The sequence below is a fragment of the Xenopus laevis genome, chromosome 9_10L, assembly GCF_017654675.1.
Source record: "Xenopus laevis strain J_2021 chromosome 9_10L, Xenopus_laevis_v10.1, whole genome shotgun sequence".
Lineage (NCBI taxonomy): Eukaryota > Metazoa > Chordata > Amphibia > Anura > Pipidae > Xenopus > Xenopus laevis.
The window spans coordinates 6897942-6918998 of NC_054387.1; the positions used below are offsets into that span (position 1 = coordinate 6897942).

The window sequence follows — 21057 nt, forward strand, 5'->3', positions numbered from 1 at the left end:
AATAGTCTCTGGGAAGGGAGTGTGACTGTGGGATAACAGGTATAGTAGGGAGAGATGGTGCCTATAGTAACAGTGGATAATAGTCTCTGGGAAGGGAGTGTGACTGTGGGATAGCAGGTATAGTAGGGAGAGATGGTGCCTATAGTAACAGTGGATAATAGTCTCTGGGAAGGGAGTGTGACTGTGGGATAGCAGGTATAGTAGGGAGAGATGGTGCCTATAGTAACAGTGGATAATAGTCTCTGGGAAGGGAGTGTGACTGTGGGATAGCAGGTACAGTAGGGAGAGATGGTGTCTATAGTAACAGTGGATAATAGTCTCTGGGAAGGGAGTGTGACTGTGGGATAGCAGGTATAGTAGGGAGAGATGGTGTCTATAGTAACAGTAGGATAATAGTCTCTGGGAAGGGAGTGTGACTGTGGGATAGCAGGTATAGTAGGGAGAGATGGTGCCTATAGTAACAGTGGATAATAGTCTCTGGGAAGGGAGTGTGACTGTGGGATAGCAGGTATAGTAGGGAGAGATGGTGCCTATAGTAATATTATTTAATATAAATAGCATGGCTCCTTGAGTCTGTATAATAAAAATGTTATTAGTTTTTATATTACTTTGATGGGAGTGAAGTGCAGGCTGGGATTTAGGGAGCTCCATCTGTCTGTGCCACTCTGGCAGGAATGTGGCTGGTTATGGAGCAGCACAAAATGGAATTGATTTCCAGGGAGGTCCTGTTTTCTCTCCCCCCCCCATCCAAGACCCCCAGTTTCCTACACAAAGTAAAGACTGAAGTAGTGACATTCCAGCAGATCTACAGACTGTTTGTGTTTGTTGGGGGAGGTTTAGGGGGGACAGTGAGCCTTGGTTTTGACTGAAGGGGTGAACGTTATCCTCATAACCGAGTTATTGTACTTGGCAATGGTGGGATAGTTACGGGGACTGACAGTGTGGGATATCTGGAATATGATTTGTATTATCCAGTAGATGTGCATTATATGTAAAACAGAGCCTGGGAGTCCCAGTCACAGCGATTCCTACAACACAAAGTCTATTTAATCCAGCGCAGCAGAATATACAGCAGTTTAATTGGATTTTCAGCTTGCCTTGCTTTCTCATTACTTGCAGACAAATGTATTTTGCCAACGTGTTGGAGACGGGTTTGTGAAACGAGGAGCTTGCGGCACCTCATTTTCTACCGGGTCAACAGGTCTTCCGAATATAAAGGACCCAGAGATCCCTTTGAATCGCGTACAGGCAATTTGCTCCACCAGATAAAAGCCGGCCGGCACGGTGTGGGGGGCTATAGATGGATTGCAGTGTGCGGACTACAGGTGTGCCCAGAAAATTGTCCCCCCCCAACCTTTTGGAATATTGATCTGTATAACTGGATATTGTGATTGAGATATAGTGCCGTTATAAATATATATATATATATATATACTAGGGATGCAACAAATTCAGGATTTGGACAGGATTCTGCCTTTTTCAGCAGGCTTCGGACGAATCCTTCTACTCGGCTGAACAGAATCCGAATCCTAATTTGCATATGCAAATTAGGGGCGGGGAGGGAAATCACTGCCCCTTACCACCCCTAATTTGCATATGCAAATTAGGATTTGGATTCTGTTCGGTATTCGACCGAATCCAAAAAAAGTGGATTCGGTGCGTCCCTAATATATATATATATATATATCTCTCACATATCCCCAGAATCCCTGCCTATTGGTTCTCATGGCTGCACCCCAGAAACCCTCTTTTTGTTCCCTTCACTCCGTTTCTGTTGCTAATACAGCAAGAACTGGAACCTTTAAAGGAAAACTGTACTCTCAAACAATTTAGGTCTCTATAAAAATATATTGAATAAAACAGCTCATATGTAAAACCCAGTTTCATGTAAATAAACCATTTTCATAATAATATACTTTTTTAGTAGTATGTGCCATTGGGTAATCATAAATGGAAAACTGCCATTTTAAGACATAAGAGCCGCCCCCTGGGATCGTAGGATTCACGGTGCACACAAACATACCAGACATGTTAGGTCACATGAGCCAATTGTTGCTTCCACACTTCTTCCTGTTACAGTTAGAGCTGTAGTATTTCTGGTCAGGTGATCTCTGAGGCAGCACATGGACCATTATAAAATTGGGGTTCAAGGCAAGAGATGTAAAAAGGGCAATATTTACTTAAATACATATTCCAGTTTGGTAAGATTCTTTAATATACCACTTAATTTTATATAAACTATCTGTTTTTCAAGTATTGGTTTTGGGGGTATAGTTCTCCTTTAAATGCAGCATTATGGGAAATGTACCTGTCGTATTGTATTGCACCCCCTGGAAATACTCAGGGCAGGGTCTGGCCACCATCTGTCCGGCTGCCGTCCGGGGCCAGCAAGTGCCGATCATATCAATGGAAGCGTTACAGGCAAGACCTGTGGGAGGAAAGGAAACAATCTCATGTATTATATCTTTGCAACAGCAAATTAGGAGGCTTCCAGGTAGGAGGGTATTCCAGTCTGTACAACCCTACTCAACCCTACTCAACCCTACTCAACCCTTCTCAACCCTTCTCAACCCTACTCAACCCTACTCAACTCTACTCCATTAAGATACATGTTATTTAATATACCACCCATTGTGGGACCATTTGGAAGCAACATGACTGCAGAGCCTGGTTTATCTTAAGATACTTCAATACCAACCATGGAACCATTCAGCCTTGTAATGTCTCATTCAAATTTAGGACATTTAAGTCCCCAGCACAGGTTGTAGAGAAGTTCTATACATGTAGCACAGGGCTGCTGTAATAATCTAGATCTGGGCAAGGACATGACATTACTACAATGGAGGGTGCAAGACCCAGGTATGGACCTAAAGGTTAAGCAGCTGGAGGATATGGAGGCAATGTATTTAGGGTTGTGGTCATAAGGAAGCATGTAGCAGTCTTCTGTAATCTGCCTAAAACCAACATTAGGGGCAATATACAGTATGTCCCGAAGTGTCTGTCCCAATGTCAAGGAGGTCTCATGGGGTCTCACCTGTAATGTTAGACGTGTGCTGCAGGGTTTCACATTGGTCCTGGAGAGAGGTAAGGGCAAAACTGATCCCAGCAGTGATGACCTAGAAGAGTAACAGAGGGGTCAGTGTGTGTCTGGAGATGGCAATTAATAAACGGTTCATTCATAATGGTCTTTAAATACAATTCTGGAAGGAAGCAGAAGGCAATATAAGGGCAAATGTTTTGGGGAGTGGAAGTGTAACCCTAAAATCCTGCTATTTCATTCTGTATCCCTGGATGATAATGGATATTAGTAATGGGCGAATATATTTGGCAGCTGCGAATTCATGGCTAATTTCTGTGTTTCGCAGATGACAAATACATTTGCGAAACTGCAGTGAAAATTCACCAGCGTCAAAAAAAATTTGGACGTGTGTCAGAATAGTCGCTCGCATTAAAACTGTTGCATGTCAACATTATTCGGACATTCATTGACTTTGATGCAGGTGTCCAAATTCATGTTTCGTGAATTTTTCGCCGTTTTGTCAATTTTTTTGCGAAGCGATGGATACTAAGCAGCCACAAGCCCCCCCAAATACCTGCCCCTCATCATCTGCACAACTGGTTTTCCCATAGTAAAGCTGGCCATTCACTATAAGATCTGCCCGACTGACGTGCCTGATTTTCAGCCAGATATCGGGCCGGGTTGGCCTGTTTTTATTCTGCAGCTCTCAATATGCAATTTCAGTAATCTGGTGGCTATGTTCAGTAATACCTAACCCACCATACATCACTATGAATAGGAGACTGGAATATGAATAGGAGAGGCCTGAATAGAAAGAGGAGTAATAAAAAGTAGCAATAACAATCCATTTGTAGCCTTACAGAACATTTGTTTTTTAGATGGGGTCAGTGACCCTCATTGGGCTAGACATATTGTCAATTTCCCAGCTGCCCCCAGTCATGCAACTTGAGCTCTGATAAACTGAAATCACTCTTTACTGCTGTACTGCAAATTGGAGTGATATCACCCCCTCCCTTTTCCCCCCCCAGCAGCCAAACAAAAGAACAATGGGAAGGTAACCAGATAACAGCTCCCTAACACAATATAACAGCTGCCTGGTAGATCTAAGAACAACACTCAATAGTAAAACCCATGTCCCACTGAGACACATTCAGTTACATTGAGAAGGAAAAACAGCAGCCTGCAAGAAAGCATTTCTCTTCTTAAGTGCAGGTACAAGTCACATGACCAGGAGCAGCTGGGAAATTGACAAAATGTCTAGCCCCATGTCAGATTTCAAAATTGAATATAAAAAAATCTGTTTGCACTTTTGAGAAATGGATTTCAGTGCAGAATTCTGCTAGAGCAGCACTATTAACTGACTCATTTTGAAAAAAACATTTTTTCCCATGACCGTATCCCTTTAAAGATGAACCACCCCATTAAGACACTTGCTTTGATGGTTTAAACTAGAACTACATGGGAGATTTTGATCAGATTTTGTGGGTCAGATTATCCTCCATGCACCACCACGCACCACCACGCACCACCACGCACCACCACGCACCACCACGCACCACCACGCAACACCACGCAACACCACGAGCTTTTGTATATGCTACAGAATCTGATGCCCCAGGCTAGAATGTAAAGATAGATCAGATAAGTCGGACGGAGTCTTTTCTTCATGCGTTTACATCCGGCGGTCAAAATATTTAAATGAGGAAAAAAAGTCTTTCCGACACCATCCATTTTTATTTTGTCGCATTTTTAGTTTACGCATCCGATTTTTGTATCAGTCCCATTATATATTATCCCACATGAAAACATCTGAGGGTAGGACTACACGGACGTTTTTGCTGCTACAAAACGCCGGCGACAAATCGCATGCGATGGAAATAAGGTAAGTGAATGCATTGTTGGATGAAGTCGCATCATTGATCCGACGCAACACGTCTGTCGGATGCAGAGCAAGCGTGCATCGTCTGCACCTGACAGTCGTGACGCGTCGGATCAACGCTGCGACTTCATCCAACATTTCTATCTCTTACCTTATTTCTGTCGCATGCTTGACACTTGTCACATACCTTATTAATTGTCGCAGGCATTTTGTCGCAGCGCGTCGGATTGCGCCAAAAATGTCCATGAAGTCCTACCTTGACTTGTAGGATGCGTTTTGTTGATCCGACACCATCCTACAAAAGCCTGAGAGTAGGACTACACGGACGATTTTGGAGCGATCCGACGTGCTGAGCAAAACGCAGATGTCAAATCGGATGCGATGAAAATAAGATAAGTGAATGCATTGTCGGATGGTGTCGCAGCGTTGATCTGACGCAACACGATTGTCGGATGCAGACGATGCACGCTTGCTCTGCATCTGACAGACGTGTTGCGTCGGATCAACGCTGCGACTTCATCTGACATTTCTATTACTTACCTTATTTCTGTCGCATCCGATTTGACGCCTGAGTTTTTGCGCAGCTCCAAAATCGTCCATGTAGTCCTACCCTTACGGGTCAGGGCACACAGGCAGATTCGGGGAGATTAGTTGCCCCGGCAACAAGTCTCCTCTTCTTGGGGACGACTAATCTCCACCCGAACTGCCTTCCAGCCAGCTAAAATGTAAATCGCCGGCGGGATGGAACTTGGATAGATTCGTTTTCCGAACTTCAGGTGACTTTGGAAAACGAATCGTTTAGAGGGCCATCCTGCCAAAGATTTAGATTTTAGCCGGCGGGAAGGCAGGGGAGGCAGTTAGTGGAGATTAATCACCCTGAAGAAGAGGAGATTTGTCACCAGGCGACTAATGTTCCCGAATCTGCCTATGTGTCCTGACCCTAAAACGTTTCCCCCCTCCCCAAGAAATTACCCAATACTTCCCAAATCAGAAGATGAGGCCCATGGTCTTGATCAGCCCTGGTTGGGTCAAAACTTGACCCCCATTGATGTGAAACCCCAGACATAATCCCAATTTGGGGAGCCATGAAACCCACCTTTGAGTTATTCCTTGGATTTCGTGTACTGCACATCAAAAGTATATCTCTCTGAAGCTGCTCAGATGGTGACAATTGCGATGGGGAGAATCTAAACACTCGCATTGGGGAGCGGGAGATGAAGGGAACAAACACAATGAGATTCAGCAGGTTTGACAGCTAATTGCCGGTGTGGTGTCTCCAAACGAATAATTTGCAGGGAATTAATGGCGGCTGCATTGTTATAGGGTGTCTATAGGCAGGAGGCGTCTGCGGAGCTGAAACTGCTGAAGATTTCAATCTGCAATGCAATCGCCCGATTCCCTGTTATTATCCCCAATTATAGAGTTACCCTTAAAGTAGGGCACTTAATTATTTACTGGCTTTAAAGGGGTTGCTCGCCTTTAAATGAACTTATAGTATGATGTAGAGAGGGATATTCTGAGACAATTTGCAATTTTTATTATTTTTTATTAGTGGTTTTTCAGTTATTTAGCTTTTTTTTCAGCAGCTCTCTAGTTTGCAATTTCAGCAATGTGGTTGCTAAGGTCCAAATTCCCCCAGCAACCATGCACTGATTTGAATAATAGACTGGAATATGAATAGGAGAGGCCGGAGTAGTAAAATGAGCAATAAAAAGTAGCAATAACAATTAGGGATGCACCGGATCCAGTATTTGGGATTCGGCTGAATCCCCAAATCCTTTGTGATTTGTCCGAATCCTAAATTGGTGAGTGAGCAGGGAGAGACTCGGGCAGGAAGTGATGTCACACCAAGCTAATATGGCAGCTGCTATCCAAAACAAAACAGAAAGCTTCTAGAGCTGTTTACGCGGGTATGGTAAAACATTCTACAGAATAAACATAGCGTTATAGATTGCACTATTGTGGCTAATCTATTGGCAATAAAATGCTTTGGTAGCTTTCCTTCTCCTTTAAGGAACCTTGGTTCCTGGCAGTCCTGAGGCTGCAGTTGTTTATTGTTTCACCGCAGCAGGACTGAGTGACTTGCAGCAGGAGGGTGTCACTTGATAATAAGTTAAATATATCAGAATGTATAATAAGGGAAACAAACATGCTGCATTGTAATATATCTTTGTCTCATTACACGGGATATTAAAGTGCAGCACATACTGGTATTCAAGTGTCTAATTAAATTATGTTTCCTACAGCTCCGAGTCTTGTCACAATCTCTCCCCTGCTTGTCCCAGCGTTGCTTTCCCCTGTGTTCTCTGACACTAATGGCTTATAGAGGGATTCAGAGGATCCGAATATTACCCAAGCTGTGACATCCATCTCCATTACTCCATTAAGCCTTATTTGTGCCACTAATTGAGCCGCCAGACAGCAGGAAAACGGTGCCCAGCTAATATTCCAAATCAGCTCTGGAAATGCATGGGCAGCTCCCTTGTAGGGATGGGTTCTGTGCCAGCACCCAATGAGACTGTTATAGGATAAGCTACGGAACCAAGATAAACTGAGAGCCCGTAGCTGGGGGTTCGAGTTAAACAGCTGCAGAACAGGCACTTAAAGGGGTTGTTCCCCTTTAAATCAACCGCAGACATCATACAAAGGGCAAACTTCCACTGAATAGGGGTTGTTCCCCTTTAAATGAACTGTTAGTATGATGTAGAGTGTGATGTTATATTTCCATTTTTTATTATTTGTTGTTTTTGAGTTCAGTGGCTCTCCAGGTTCAGCCATTTGGTTGCTAGGGTCCGTGTTACCCTAGCAACCACCCACTGATACTGGAATAGAATAGAAGAGATCAGTAATAAAAAGTAGCAATGTCAACAAATTGCCTTGCTAAAAGTAAACTTAAAGGAACAGTAACACCAAAAACTCAAAGTAATTAAAATATACTGTACTGTTGCTCTGCACTGTTTGCTTCAGAAAGACTATTCTAGTTTATATAAACAAGCTGCTGTGTAGCCATGGGGGCAGCCATTCAAGCACAGGATATACAGTAGATAACAGATAAGTACTACTATAGTTTATATAAACAAGCTGCTGTGTAGCCATGGGGGCAGATATTCAAGCACAGGATACACAGTAGATAACAGATAAGTACTACTATAGTTTATATAAACAAGCTGCTGTGTAGCCATGGGGGCAGCCATTCAAGCACAGGACACACAGTAGATAACAGATAAGTACTACTATAGTTTATATAAACAAGCTGCTGTGTAGCCATGGGGGCAGCCATTCAAACTGGGTTAAAAAGGAGAAAAGGCAAAGATTACATAGCAGATAATTGATACAACACCATTGTATCAGACAGCACTTTTCCTGTTATGTGTTATGTACCCTGTGCCTTTTCTCCTTTTTTGCAGCTTCAATGGCAGCCCCCATGGCTACACAGCAGCTTGTTTATATAAACTATAGTAGTACTTATCTGTTATCTACTGTGTATCCTGTGCTTGAATGGCTGCCCCCATGGCTACACAGCAGCTTGTTTATATAAACTATAGTAGTGCTTATCTGTTATCTACTGTGTATCCTGTGCTTGAATGGCTGCCCCCATGGCTACACAGCAGCTTGTTTATATAAACTATAGTAGTACTTATCCGTTATCTACTGTGTATCCTGTGCTTGAATGGCTGCCCCCATGGCTACACGGCAGCTTGTTTATATAAACTATAGTAGTACTTATCTGTTATCTACTGTGTATCCTGTGCTCGAATGGCCTTCGACTACGACTTCGAATCGAACTAAAAATCTTCGACTATTCGACCATTCGATAGTCGAAGTACTGTCTCTTTAAAAAAAAAAAACTTCGACCCCCTAGTTCGCCTGTTTTCGACCCCCTAGTTCGAAAGTTTTTTTCGTTTTTTCGTTCAATCAAAGTATTTGCGGTAAATCCTTCGACTTCGATATATTCGAAGTCGAAGGATTTACATTCGGCAGTCGAATATCGAGGGTTAATTAACCCTCGATATTCGACCCTATGTAAATCTGCCCCTATTCGTTAATGACTTTAAACCACTTTCATTTTTTGGTGTTACTGTTCCATTAAAGGTGAAGCAGCCCTTTAAACATTTTGCGCTATGAAAGCTCCGATCCATATGTACGAATAGAAATCTGCAGAACAGGAAAGTAAGTGTCTAACGGGGAGAGAGAGAGAGAGCGAGCGATGTATATCAAATATAATAACCGTAATAAAAAGCCTTTCCTGAATCACCTGCACTTCCCGTCCAATCAGACTGCGGCACAAATGAGCCCCTGACTGATTCGGTTACAAACGTTTCTTTGTCTGACACATTTTCCTTCCCGTTTCCCAGCTGCAGGGATGTGTGTGCGGCTTCAGGTGGGCGCAGAATCCATTGTTCCCGTTTGCTAGTAATTCAATTTAACCCCCGCAGTGCTGTCAGGCGTAGAAAGGAATGAACACAGTCCCCAGGAGCAAGAAGTGAGTGTGTGGAAGCCCTGCCGGCTCCTTCCCAAGGACACAATATATTGCAGCTTGTTGTGTGTGTGTCAAGGCATCAGACAGGTACATAATTAGTCTATTAGTAATATATTCCTGGATTTAATTATCCCCAGCGCTGAGCTAATCAGGATTTGTGTAGTTCTGGGGCGGATACTTGCTTTATGCACAGACCAGAACGTTGATATCATTACTATCCCTTACGTTACTGAAATGTTAATGAACTGCAACTCCCAGTAAACCTGAAAACATTATCAGGGCTTATCACTAAGGCAGCTACTAAAATGGTCAATAGTGGAATGTGACAGGCATAAAATGTGTAGGCTTTTTCAGAGAGATGCCCTAAACCTCTATTTGTATATGCATTCCCTTGTACTAAGCCAAATTCAGCAGGAACAGTCCCCTAAGTTTGCTCATAGTCTGTACAGAGAGATCCCATAAAACTATGGCAGCATAGATATTCCCTGTACTAAGCACAATTCAGTAGGAACAGTCCCTAAGTTTGCTCATAGTCTGTACAGAGAGATCCCATAAAACTATGGCAGCATAGGTATTCCCTGTACTAAGCACAATTCAGCAGGAACAGCCCCCTAAGTTTGCTCATAGTCTGTACAGAGAGATCCCATAAAACTATGGCAGCATAGGTATTCCCTGTACTAAGCACAATTCAGCAGGAACAGCCCCTAAGTTTGCTCATAGTCTGTACAAAGAGATCCCATAAAACTATGGCAGCATAGGTATTCCTCTGTACTAAGCACAATTCAGCAGGAACAGTCCCCTAAGTTTGCTCATAGTCTGTACAGAGAGATCCCATAAAACTATGGCAGCATAGATATTCCTCTGTACTTAGCACAATTCAGCAGGAACAGCCCTTTAGTTTGCTCATAGTCTGTACAGAGAGATCCCATAAAACTATGGTATTCCCTTGTACTAAGCACAATTCAGCAGGAACAGTCCTTTAGTTTGCTAATAGAGAGAGATACTATAAAACTATGGCAGCAGCCATAGGTATTATCCTGTTATATCCTTATTTGGGGCCATAATATACTGATGGTCTTCAGACCCAAAAAGGAGTAGGTTGACACAGGAATAGGCAGAGTTTGGGCATATTTTGGGAGTAAAAGGGGAGTGGCTGTGTGGTTTGTGGGAGTGGCCAGCCATGCTCTACAGGTGAGCAATCTTTTAAAATGTGGTCCTTATTTTAGTTAGTTTTCTGGGCCCCCTCCCAAAGGCACAGTCTCAGGCTTAGACTCTGATAACTAGATATTATGGGCCCAGGTCTGGACTGAGAATTAAAATAAGTCCTGGCATTTCAGTTGTACAGAAGCCAAACAGGTCACACAGCTGCCAATAAATAGTCACTTTCTATGGCAACTCACAGCAGCCCCTCTGGCATTTGCCAGAACTCACAGATTGCCAGTCCGGGCCTATATGAGCCCCATTATTTCTCCAGGTGGCCCTGATTCTGTTCTGTCTATTCACTGAGGTTTCGGGCTTGTCCCCTGCACCCCCCACCCCGATACAGAGAACTGGAAGCTGCAGATTTTCACCCAGATCTCGTACATCGTAGGAATATTAATTAACTCTTTTCCTTCCACAGGTGGGAAGTCACTAACTGCTTGTTTGTGTCACAGCCCTGTGTACAAAGTGTCAGCTCAGCGCTCCGTTGATTGATTGCCCCCCTTCTCCCCGTCCCTTTAACTCGCAAGCAGAGACAGACGGGTAATAAATAGATTTCTCTTCTCCCCGACTGACGGATAGGCCTGTCATCTCTGTAGCACCGAGTCAGGGTGCCGCCATATGTATAACGAGACAGGGGAGCTGACGAGAAGGGAGAGAAAATGGAAATGCAAACGAGGAAAAGCTAATAATGAGGTGGGGGGATAACAAGTACTGAAAGGCAAACTGGGATTGGCCAGAGAATGAGGCAAAATAAATATTTATAAAAATATATTTTATTTAATAGATATTTATATAGATATTTATTTAATAGATATAAAAGGGGGGAGTCAGAATGCTCACATGGCTGCAAGGGTTAAGAGGGACAGAAAAAATATTTATTGATTTATAATAGGGACCAATGTAATATATATATATATATATATATATATATATATATGGGCCCAGATGGATCAAGCGGATAGAAAACTCAAACAAGAAACCTAAAAGCCTTCCCTGGCCATTGCAGTAGCTATTAAATTGTACAGTTATTAAACGTTTAACTTTCATATAAAGTCCAGTGATCAGGGAATAAAGGTTAAAGGGAAACTCTTGCATTAATATGTGCTTAGCCCATATTTGTGGTGTCATAGTTTTATGGAACTCTCGAGTTATGGGCAAACTTAGGGACTGTTCCTGCTGAATTGTGCTTAGTACAGGGAATACCTATGCTGCCATAGTTTTATGGGATCTCTCTGTACAGACTATGAGCAAACTTAGGGGACTGTTCCTGCTGAATTGTGCTTAGTACAGGGGAATACCTATGCTGCCATAGTTTTATGGGATCTCTCTGTACAGACTATGAGCAAACTTAGGGGACTGTTCCTGCTGAATTGTGCTTAGTACAGAGGAATACCTATGCTGCCATAGTTTTATGGGATCTCTCTGTACAGACTATGAGCAAACTTAGGGGACTGTTCCTGCTGAATTGTGCTTAGTACAGGGAATACCTATGCTGCCATAGTTTTATGGGATCTCTCTGTACAGACTATGGGCAAACGTAGGGGACTGTTCCTGCTGAATTGTGCTTAGTACAGAGGAATACCTATGCTGCCATAGTTTTATGGGATCTCTCTGTACAGACTATGGGCAAACGTAGGGGGCTGTTCCTGCTGAATTGGCACATGCTAAGCACATGGCAATAGTTTTGTTGCCAGAGTTTTATGCTATTTCTCTGTACAGGCTACAGGATACCCAATTCTCAATGCCCTCTGCTGAATTATTCCCATCAAAAGTCACACAAACTGCGCATCTAGTTAATCCCTGTGTCCCGCTAAGCAGCAACAGTTTTGACACGGGCAACAATTCAATGGACGCCCATTGCCTTTAATACAAGTCAAGTGTTGCCGACGTCAAAATTGTCGGCGGCGTCAATTTTGCCGCCCGAGAATTGATGCCGGTGTCAAAATTTGCGGTTCATGAATTTTTCGCCTGTTTCGCGAATTTGGCGGCGAAGCTAAATGGGATGAATTCGCCCGTCACTATTAATTATATCTTAGTTGGGATCAAGTAAAAGTGACTGTTTTTTTTATTACACAGAAAAATGAAATCCGGGAGACGGCTGCTTTAGGCAACAGTACCAGCACCTCCGCCCAACTGCGTTCCTTTTTTATTTGAGGGGACGGGCGTGGGGATTTCAGGACACAGAAGCCATGATTAACCTTTTAAATAAACCCCAATAAGCCATTACTGGTGTATTTTAATATCCCATGGGTCACATGACTCACCAAAATGTGGGTATTTTATAGGATAAATGTCACATCAGATGGTGATAAAAGATGAAAGGTTTTCTACAGGCCTAATAACCCCTAGCACCAATCAGCAGTCAGCTTTGGGAAAATGAGACATCTGATTGGTTGTTATTGGTTACTAGACCCAGGCAGACCTGCAAATGTTATTACATCACCCAGGGAAACTGCTTTGAGGCCACTGGGAGCAACATCCAAGGGGTGGGAGAGCAACATGTTACTCACGAGCTACTGGTTGGGGATCACTGATGTAGAGAGTGACATTCTGAGACAATTTGCAATTGGTTTCTATTTTTTCATTATTTGAGGTTTATCAGCAGCTCTCCAGTTTGCAATTTCAGCTGTCTGGTTGCTAGGCTCCAAATGACCCTAGCAACCATGCATTGATTTTAATAAGAGACTGTGAGAGGCCTGAATAGAAAGATTAATAATATAAAAGTAGCAATAACAATACATGTGTAGCCTTACAGAGCTTTTGATTTTTAGATGGGGTCAGTGACCCCCATTTGAAAGCTGGAAAGAGTCAACAGAAGTAGGCAAATAATTGAAAAAATATATAAAAACGTAAATAATGAAGACCGAATGAAAAGTTGGCTATTCTATAACATGCTAAATGTCAACTTAAACCCCTTTGCGTAGAGAAGAAAGAACGGGGCGGGCAGCTGCTCTAGCCGCCAGTTAGTAGAAGACTCAGGAGTCGGATACAGTGACTAAGCAGAGTGCTGAGGATTCCGTAGCACCGAGAGCCGGAGCAATCAGACTGCTGACAATCTCTTTAAAATTGGGCTCAGTGCCACGCAGAGAACACGCCAGCTCCCATCTGGAAAAACCTGGGTGTCTGCCAGCACCTACTGCATCTTAACAAGGCAGGGGTGGGGGGACGGAATCATCCACTCAAACCCCAAGAGTCCCGGTCCAGATAAACAGAGTATTTTATTATCTCTCTAAAGCTAATTCCGTATTGCCCAGTAAGTAGTGGGTGATATATATTTAATTAATCTCATGTAACCAGTGGACTGTTCTGACCGCAGGCTTTTAAACATAAACATTAAAGAGGGAGGACTCGGGGTGCAGAGAGATAACATACAACTATGGCAGCATAGTTATTCCCCTGTACTAAGCACAATTCAGCAGGAACAGTCCCCTAAGTTTGCTCATAGTCTGTACAGAGAGATCCCATAAAACTATGGCAGCATAGGTATTCCCTGTACTAAGCACAATTCAGCAGGAACAGTCCCCTAAGTTTGCTCATAGTCTGTACAGAGAGATCCCATAAAACTATGGCAGCATAGGTATTCCCTGTACTAAGCACAATTCAGCAGGAACATCCCCTAAGTTTTCTCATAGTCTGTACAGAGTGATTCCATAAAACTATGGCGGCATAGGTATTCCCCTGTACTAAGCACAATTCAGCAGGAACAGTCCCCTAAATTTGTTCATAGTCTGTACAGAGAGATCCCATAAAACTATGGCAGCATAGGTATTCCTCTGTACTAAGCACAATTCAGCAGGAACAGTCCCTCCATTTGCTCATAGTCTGTACAGAGAGATACCATAAAACTGTGGCAGCATAGGTATTCCCCTGTACTAAGCACAATTCAGCAGGAACAGTCCCCTAAGTTTGCTCATAGTCTGTACAGAGTGATTCCATAAAACTATGGCGGCATAGGTATTCCCCTGTACTAAGCACAATTCAGCAGGAACAGTCCCCTAAATTTGTTCATAGTCTGTACAGAGAGATCCCATAAAACTATGGCAGCATAGGTATTCCCCTGTACTAAGCACAATTCAGCAGGAACAGTCCCTCCATTTGCTCATAGTCTGTACAGAGAGATACCATAAAACTGTGGCAGCATAGGTATTCCCCTGTACTAAGCACAATTCAGCAGGAACAGTCCCCTAAGTTTGTTCATAGTCTGTACAGAGAGATCCCATAAAACTATGGCAGCATAGGTATTCCCCTGTACTAAGCACAATTCAGCAGGAACAGTCCCCTAAGTTTGTTCATAGTCTGTACAGAGAGATCCCATAAACTATGGCAGCATAGGTATTCCCCTGTACTAAGCACAATTCAGCAGGAACAGTCCCTCCATTTGCTCATAGTCTGTACAGAGAGATCCCATAAAACTATGGCAGCATAGGTATTCCCTGTACTAAGCACAATTCAGAAGATACTGCCCCCTAAGTTTGCTCATAGTCTGTACAGAGAGATCCCATAAAACTATGGCAGCATAGGTATTCCCTGTACTAAGCACAATTCAGCAGGAACAGTCCCCTTAGTTTGCTCATAGTCTGTACAGAGTGATTCCGTAAAACTATGGCAGCATAGGTATTCCCTGTACTAAGCACAATTCAGAAGATACTGCCCCCTAAGTTTGCTCATAGTCTGTACAGAGAGATCCCATAAAACTATGGCAGCATAGGTATTCCCTGTACTAAGCACAATTCAGAAGATACTGCCCCCTAAGTTTGCTCATAGTCTGTACAGAGAGATCCCATAAAACTATGGCAGCATAGGTATTCCCTGTACTAAGCACAATTCAGCAGGAACAGTCCCTAAGTTTGCTCATAGTCTGTACAGAGAGATCCCATAAAACTATGGCAGCATAGGTATTCCCTGTACTAAGCACAATTCAGGAGGAACAGTTTGATAATAGCCGGCACAGAAAGATATCATAAAGCTGCATTGATATATTCCCCTGTACTAAGCCCAATTCAGCAGAAAAATGTGAGGATACAGTGGCACTTTAAACCATGGTTTATGCATCAATGTGTCAGAGCATATTTGGACCCTAATTACAATTATATATAAGAAATTGCAGAACAAAAATGATATTTTCTTGACTCAGATTGTGTTTTTTTGTAGAGTGTAATTTCCATGATCAATTGTATGTGTCAGATTCTGTTGGATAGGGCATAAAATGAAAGATCAATAGCACAAAGCTGTGAGTGTAAGCTGCATTCATAGAGCCCCGTCGGGCCGAGTGCAGTCTAATTTAGTTAATCAGATCACGGCAGTCTAAAGGTAGAACTCTGTTATTTCTGTGTTACCCATCACATCGACATGATTGAAAAACAGGAGATACCTGCCACTATCTATACCTCATTTACTTGGGTTCTCCTATCACCCAACTTCACTAAGGCTTGGCTTTCCTTGGGGCTTCATCTTCTTACCGAGGCCTCCTGCCTCCACCAAGGTTCTCCAGTGTCCTTCCTCACCTTTAAAAAAACTAGGGAACAGGTACTACCCATGTTACCCCTGAACCAACTGGTAAAACCCTACCTCTCAGGGCACAAGGGCACTTCCTCATAGATGACAATTATTTAAAACCTTGATGACAATGACTTTATTGAAAATTCCAGGGGGTCCATTCCTGTTTCAGCACAATAATCCCCCAAACACAAAGCCTCGTCCATCCCGAGATGAGAAGATCCTCACTGAACAGAGACCTGACCTGAACCCCCCCTGTGGGATGAATTGGAACCCTGACTGTGAACCAGACCTGATCCCCAACATCAGTGCCCAACCTCACTAATGTAATGTGGCTGAATGGATACAAATCCTATCAACAATGGTCCAACATCTAGTGGGAACCTTCCTAGAAGAGCAGGGTCAATTATAGCAGCAAATGGAGGAATAACTCAATATTAATTCCCTTGGTTTGGGAGTGAGATGTTGGACAGACAGGTGTCTCCATATTTTTGGTCATATAGCGTAGGTAGGTGACCTTATGTACTGAAGCTCTTATGGTCACAAATAGTAACTTGCATGTTTCTAGGTACATCTAGGCCTTTCTGTTTGGTCCCACTGCTCATAGGATCCTTGTACCAAGTGAACGTTAGCTTGGTGAAGAGCAATTATCTCTTTTAAAATCAGGACAGGCTTTCCAATTGACAGCGGCCCCTTTCTTATAAAAACAGGGAGTTATCAGTTCCACTTTAACAAGATTGTTAGTCATCAGAATGTTGCGTTATATGGCTCTGGATTTATGTTCCTGTCTTTGCTATGAAAAACCAGTTTAGGATGCAGAAAGGGACATAAACAAATGATTTACATGTCTCTCTTAGCTCCTCGAGAGAGAAAGAGGCTTTTTGTTTTATTTCTGATTTTGTGATGTGTTCAGCTGGAGCCTCGATAACATCTTCTGCTTTAGGAAAGCCTTATCCGTAAGGAGGACATAAATAAACATTAGGGTTGCTCCACACAGGTTTTGATGGACTATAATATCCCAGAACACAAGTTACAAAGCATGATGGGACTCTAGTACAAGTGAAATTGTAAAGACCCCATGTAGCTCAACAGTGTCGGACTGGACCTCCTAAGTCTAACCAGTAAGCAAGTCTGACATGGAGGGACCGATCTTACCAATTAGAAGACAAAGACCCTGCTAAATTTAATAATGGTTATACATGCCTAAAGTGAAAATAAGAAAGGGTGGATGGAAATTGTCCTTGGTTGGGGCCAACCATGAGATTGTCTGGTATGGAGAAACACTTTTAGGGAGCTATGGACAATAGCTCTGGACTCCACAGGGTTTTTTGGTTCAGTACTGAATGGTGGTGAGACTGGACTGCTGATCAGTCATTGCTTAGAAGTTGGGGAATTACTTTGGACAACTATGATGTTCTAATGAATGAAGGTCTATTTATTTATTAGGCTAGCGTTCTATTGCGTGTCTATGGAGAAAGAGGCATCAAAGTCAAGAAGAATCTGTTTTCACTTTCAATCGAGGTTAAGGATCTTTCCCATGTCAACTCAGCCAATGTTCCTCATGCAAGTTCAAGCAGAATTCACTTCTACTACTCATACCAACCATACTCCAGCAATCCCCCTCCCCATCACTGAGGTCTCTTCCTCATGCCATGGTAGCCCAAATATTTGCAACTTTCCCTTGCCCAGCTATTTATAAGCCATGGTGCCCCTTTAAAGCTACTGAGCCCCACAGTCAGGACCTCAACTAGACCCTCCATACTCCTGGACTTTGCCTACAACCTCTAGGTCTTCTATCTCTATTATTATACCCCAGGCCCTAAGCATAACTGGGTATAAACTGATTGATTGATTAATTAATTATAAACCTATACCATAGACAGTGCTGCCTCAAAGTACTCACCTTCTAAGGAGACATTATTGGCCTACTCTCCCATTACTCTGCCTTCTCTGCAAGACAAGACCTATGTGCTTGCCCTCTATTAATACTCATGTCAGACACAACAAGTACTAAACTGTTAATAAAAAAGGCTCCCACAGAAGCTCCAGCGAGGACTGGGGGTTAATGAGGGGCGGCTCAGGAGATTAGGGCTGTTATAGAACATACTCAAGCAGCAGATGTTCAACCGATTAAGGGGAATAATGCAAATTTGCAATGGGCAGCTGCAGAAAGGCCTCCCACGTGTGCAGCTCATGGGTATGAAACCCCTGCTGACATATCATATCTCCTTGTTATTATTTGCTATATTTATAGCTGCTCCCTCATTAACCCTTTCTCCTGCAGCCAGCTCTGTGTATTTGGGTTTGGCCCCGTGCTAATATTGCTGTGTTTGGCTTTTACCATGATGATTAAATGTTGGAGGAAACAGGCAGTTGCTACAGGTTGTATGTGCTTATTCCAGGACTAGCAGTAGTTTCCCCTTCTATTCTATATAAATAGGATAGGACTGTACAGCCTCTGATAACAATTTATTAGGGATGCACCGAATCCACTATTTTGGATTCGGCCGAACCCCTGAATCCTTTGCTAAAGATTTGGCCGAATACCGAACCGAATCCGAACCCTAATTTGCATATGCAAATTAGGGGTGGGAAGGGGAAACCATTTTTTACTTACTTGTTTTCTGAGAAAGTCACATGATTTCCCTCTCCACCCCTAATTTGCATATGCAAATTAAGATTCGGATTTGGTTCGGCTGGGCAGAAGGATTCGGTCGAATCCGAATCCTACTGAAAAAGGCCGAATCCTGGCCGAATCCCGAACCGAATCCTGGATTTGGTGCATCCCTACAATTTATGGATGATGATCGATAGCTCACAAGATCCTGCTAGTGTTCTGCTATCAAAGGTCGGGGAGTTGTAGGTCAATATTTGGAAAGGGGCAAGTGGGACTTACCTGAGTCAAATCATTTATCCAATGTGTGATTAGGGGCTCCCATAGCAAGAACCAGACGTCCTAGATCAAAGTCATACTTAAAGGGATACTGTCATGGGAAAAAACATTTTTTTCAAAATGAATCAGTTAATAGAGCTGCTCCAGCAGAATTATGCACTGAAATCCATTTCTCAAAAGAGCAAACAGATTTTTTTATATTCAATTTTGAAATCTGACATGGGGCTAGACATTTTGTCAATTTCCCAGCTGCCCCTGGTCATGTGACGTGTGCCTGCACTTTAGAGAAATGCTTTCTGGCAGGCTGCTGTTTTTCCTTCTCAATGTAACTGAATGTGTCTCAGTGGGACATGGGTTTTTACTATTGAGTGTTGTTCTTAGATCTACCAGGAAACTGTTATCTTGTGTTAGGGAGCTGTTATCTGGTTACCTTCCCATTGTTCTTTTGTTCGGCTGCTGGGGGGGAAAAAGGGAGGGGGTGATATCACTCCAACTTGCAGTACAGCAGTAAAGAGTGATTGAAGTTTATCAGAGCACAAGTCACATGACTTGGGGCATCTGGGAAATTGACAATATGTCTAGCCCCATGTCAGATTTCAAAATTGAATATAAAAAAATCTCTTTGCTCTTTTGAGAAATGGATTTCAGTGCAGAATTCTGCTGGAGCAGCACTATTAACTGATTCATTTTGAAAAAAATGTTTTTTCCCATGACAGTATCCCTTTAAAGAAATACTAATGCCCAGAGGTATATATTAGGGTGCCATGGCCCCTACAAAAAATTGTTGGCTTTCTACTTATGTGACCCAAATAACCTTCAATTTACCCCAATCTTGTTTGACTATGCAGTGTGCCACAGGCCAAAAAGTCGGGGGTGCAAAAGAACCAAGACATACTGCATGACAAGGGTTGCCAACTTTTTAAGGGGGACCGCACTTGATTACACCCTCTTGATGTCATATCCCAACTGTGTTGGACTGGGCCAGCGGGACACCAAGGGTAAAACCCGATGGGCCCGGTCTTCATGTGCCCCACCAGACCGTTCCCTTTCCTCTCCCCGGACCAGATCACAGAGTAGGAGGTTATTGGGGCTGGGGCAATGGGAGGAGATCCCTTTCGTTCTCATGGAGGGCCCTGACCATTGCATTCCCTGTGGGCCTTGGATGCACCAGTCTGACCCAGGGTCCCAATGTCACAACTCTACCCCCTGAATATCATTGGCCCTCCTCATGTCATCGCTCCACCCTGCACACTCATCGACCTGCCCTCCTTTTGTCCAAGTTTTGGCCCCAGAAAAGGTGGCAACCCTACTGGAGCACATTGCAAATGACAGTAAAGAGGACTGTGGGCGCAGAGTTTTTCCCTAGGCCTGTGATGGTTTAGTTATTAATCAGTGCTTCCATTTTCTTGATTGCAGAAGACTAATAATACTCATTGGTTGCTATCGGCGACTAGACCGGTGCGGTTTAGCACCGCCAGTATGTTACTAAATCATCCACTCAATGTTTTCAATACCTATAGCAATTCGTATTCATGAATATTTAAAGGGCAAATAAAGGTTTACAGTGACAACCATGGCATTTACCTCCCAACCCCCCCGATCTTCACAAAGTCAGTCATAGCCAATGCACTTATAGAAAAGCAGCGTCATTTTAAAGGGATACTGTCATGTTTTTTCAAAACGCATCAGTTAATAGTGCTGCTCCAGCAGAATTCTGCACTGCAATCCATTTTTCAAAAGAGCAAACATTTTATTATATTTAATTTTGAAATCTGACATGGGGCTAGACATATTGTCAGTTTCCCAGCTGCCCCCAGTCATGTGACTTGTGCTCTGATAAACTTCAATCACTCTTTACTGCTGTACTGCAAGTTGGAGTGATATCACCCCCTCCCTTTCCCCCCAGCAGCCTAACAACAGAACAATAGGAAGGTAACCAGATAACAGCTCCCTAAGATAACAGCTGCCTGGTAGATCTAAGAACAGCACTCAATCGTAAAATCCAGGTCCCACTGAGACACACTCAGTTACATTGAGTAGGAGAAACAACCAACTGCCAGAAAGCAGTTCCATCCTAAAGTGCAGTC

The 21057-nt window shown here is 43.1% G+C and overlaps 1 protein-coding gene across 1 annotated transcript in view; it reads right to left on the bottom strand.

The window, feature by feature from the left end:
• Positions 1-21057, bottom strand: part of crhr1.2.L (corticotropin releasing hormone receptor 1, gene 2 L homeolog) — a 66084-nt gene that overhangs the window by 11527 nt on the left and 33500 nt on the right. Inside the window, exons 3-4 of the mRNA XM_018234883.2 lie at positions 3035-3116; positions 2309-2428 (exon numbers count right to left, since the gene is read on the bottom strand). Coding sequence (XP_018090372.1) covers positions 2309-2428; positions 3035-3116 — 202 coding nt within the window. The remainder of the gene's footprint in view (positions 1-2308; positions 2429-3034; positions 3117-21057) is intronic.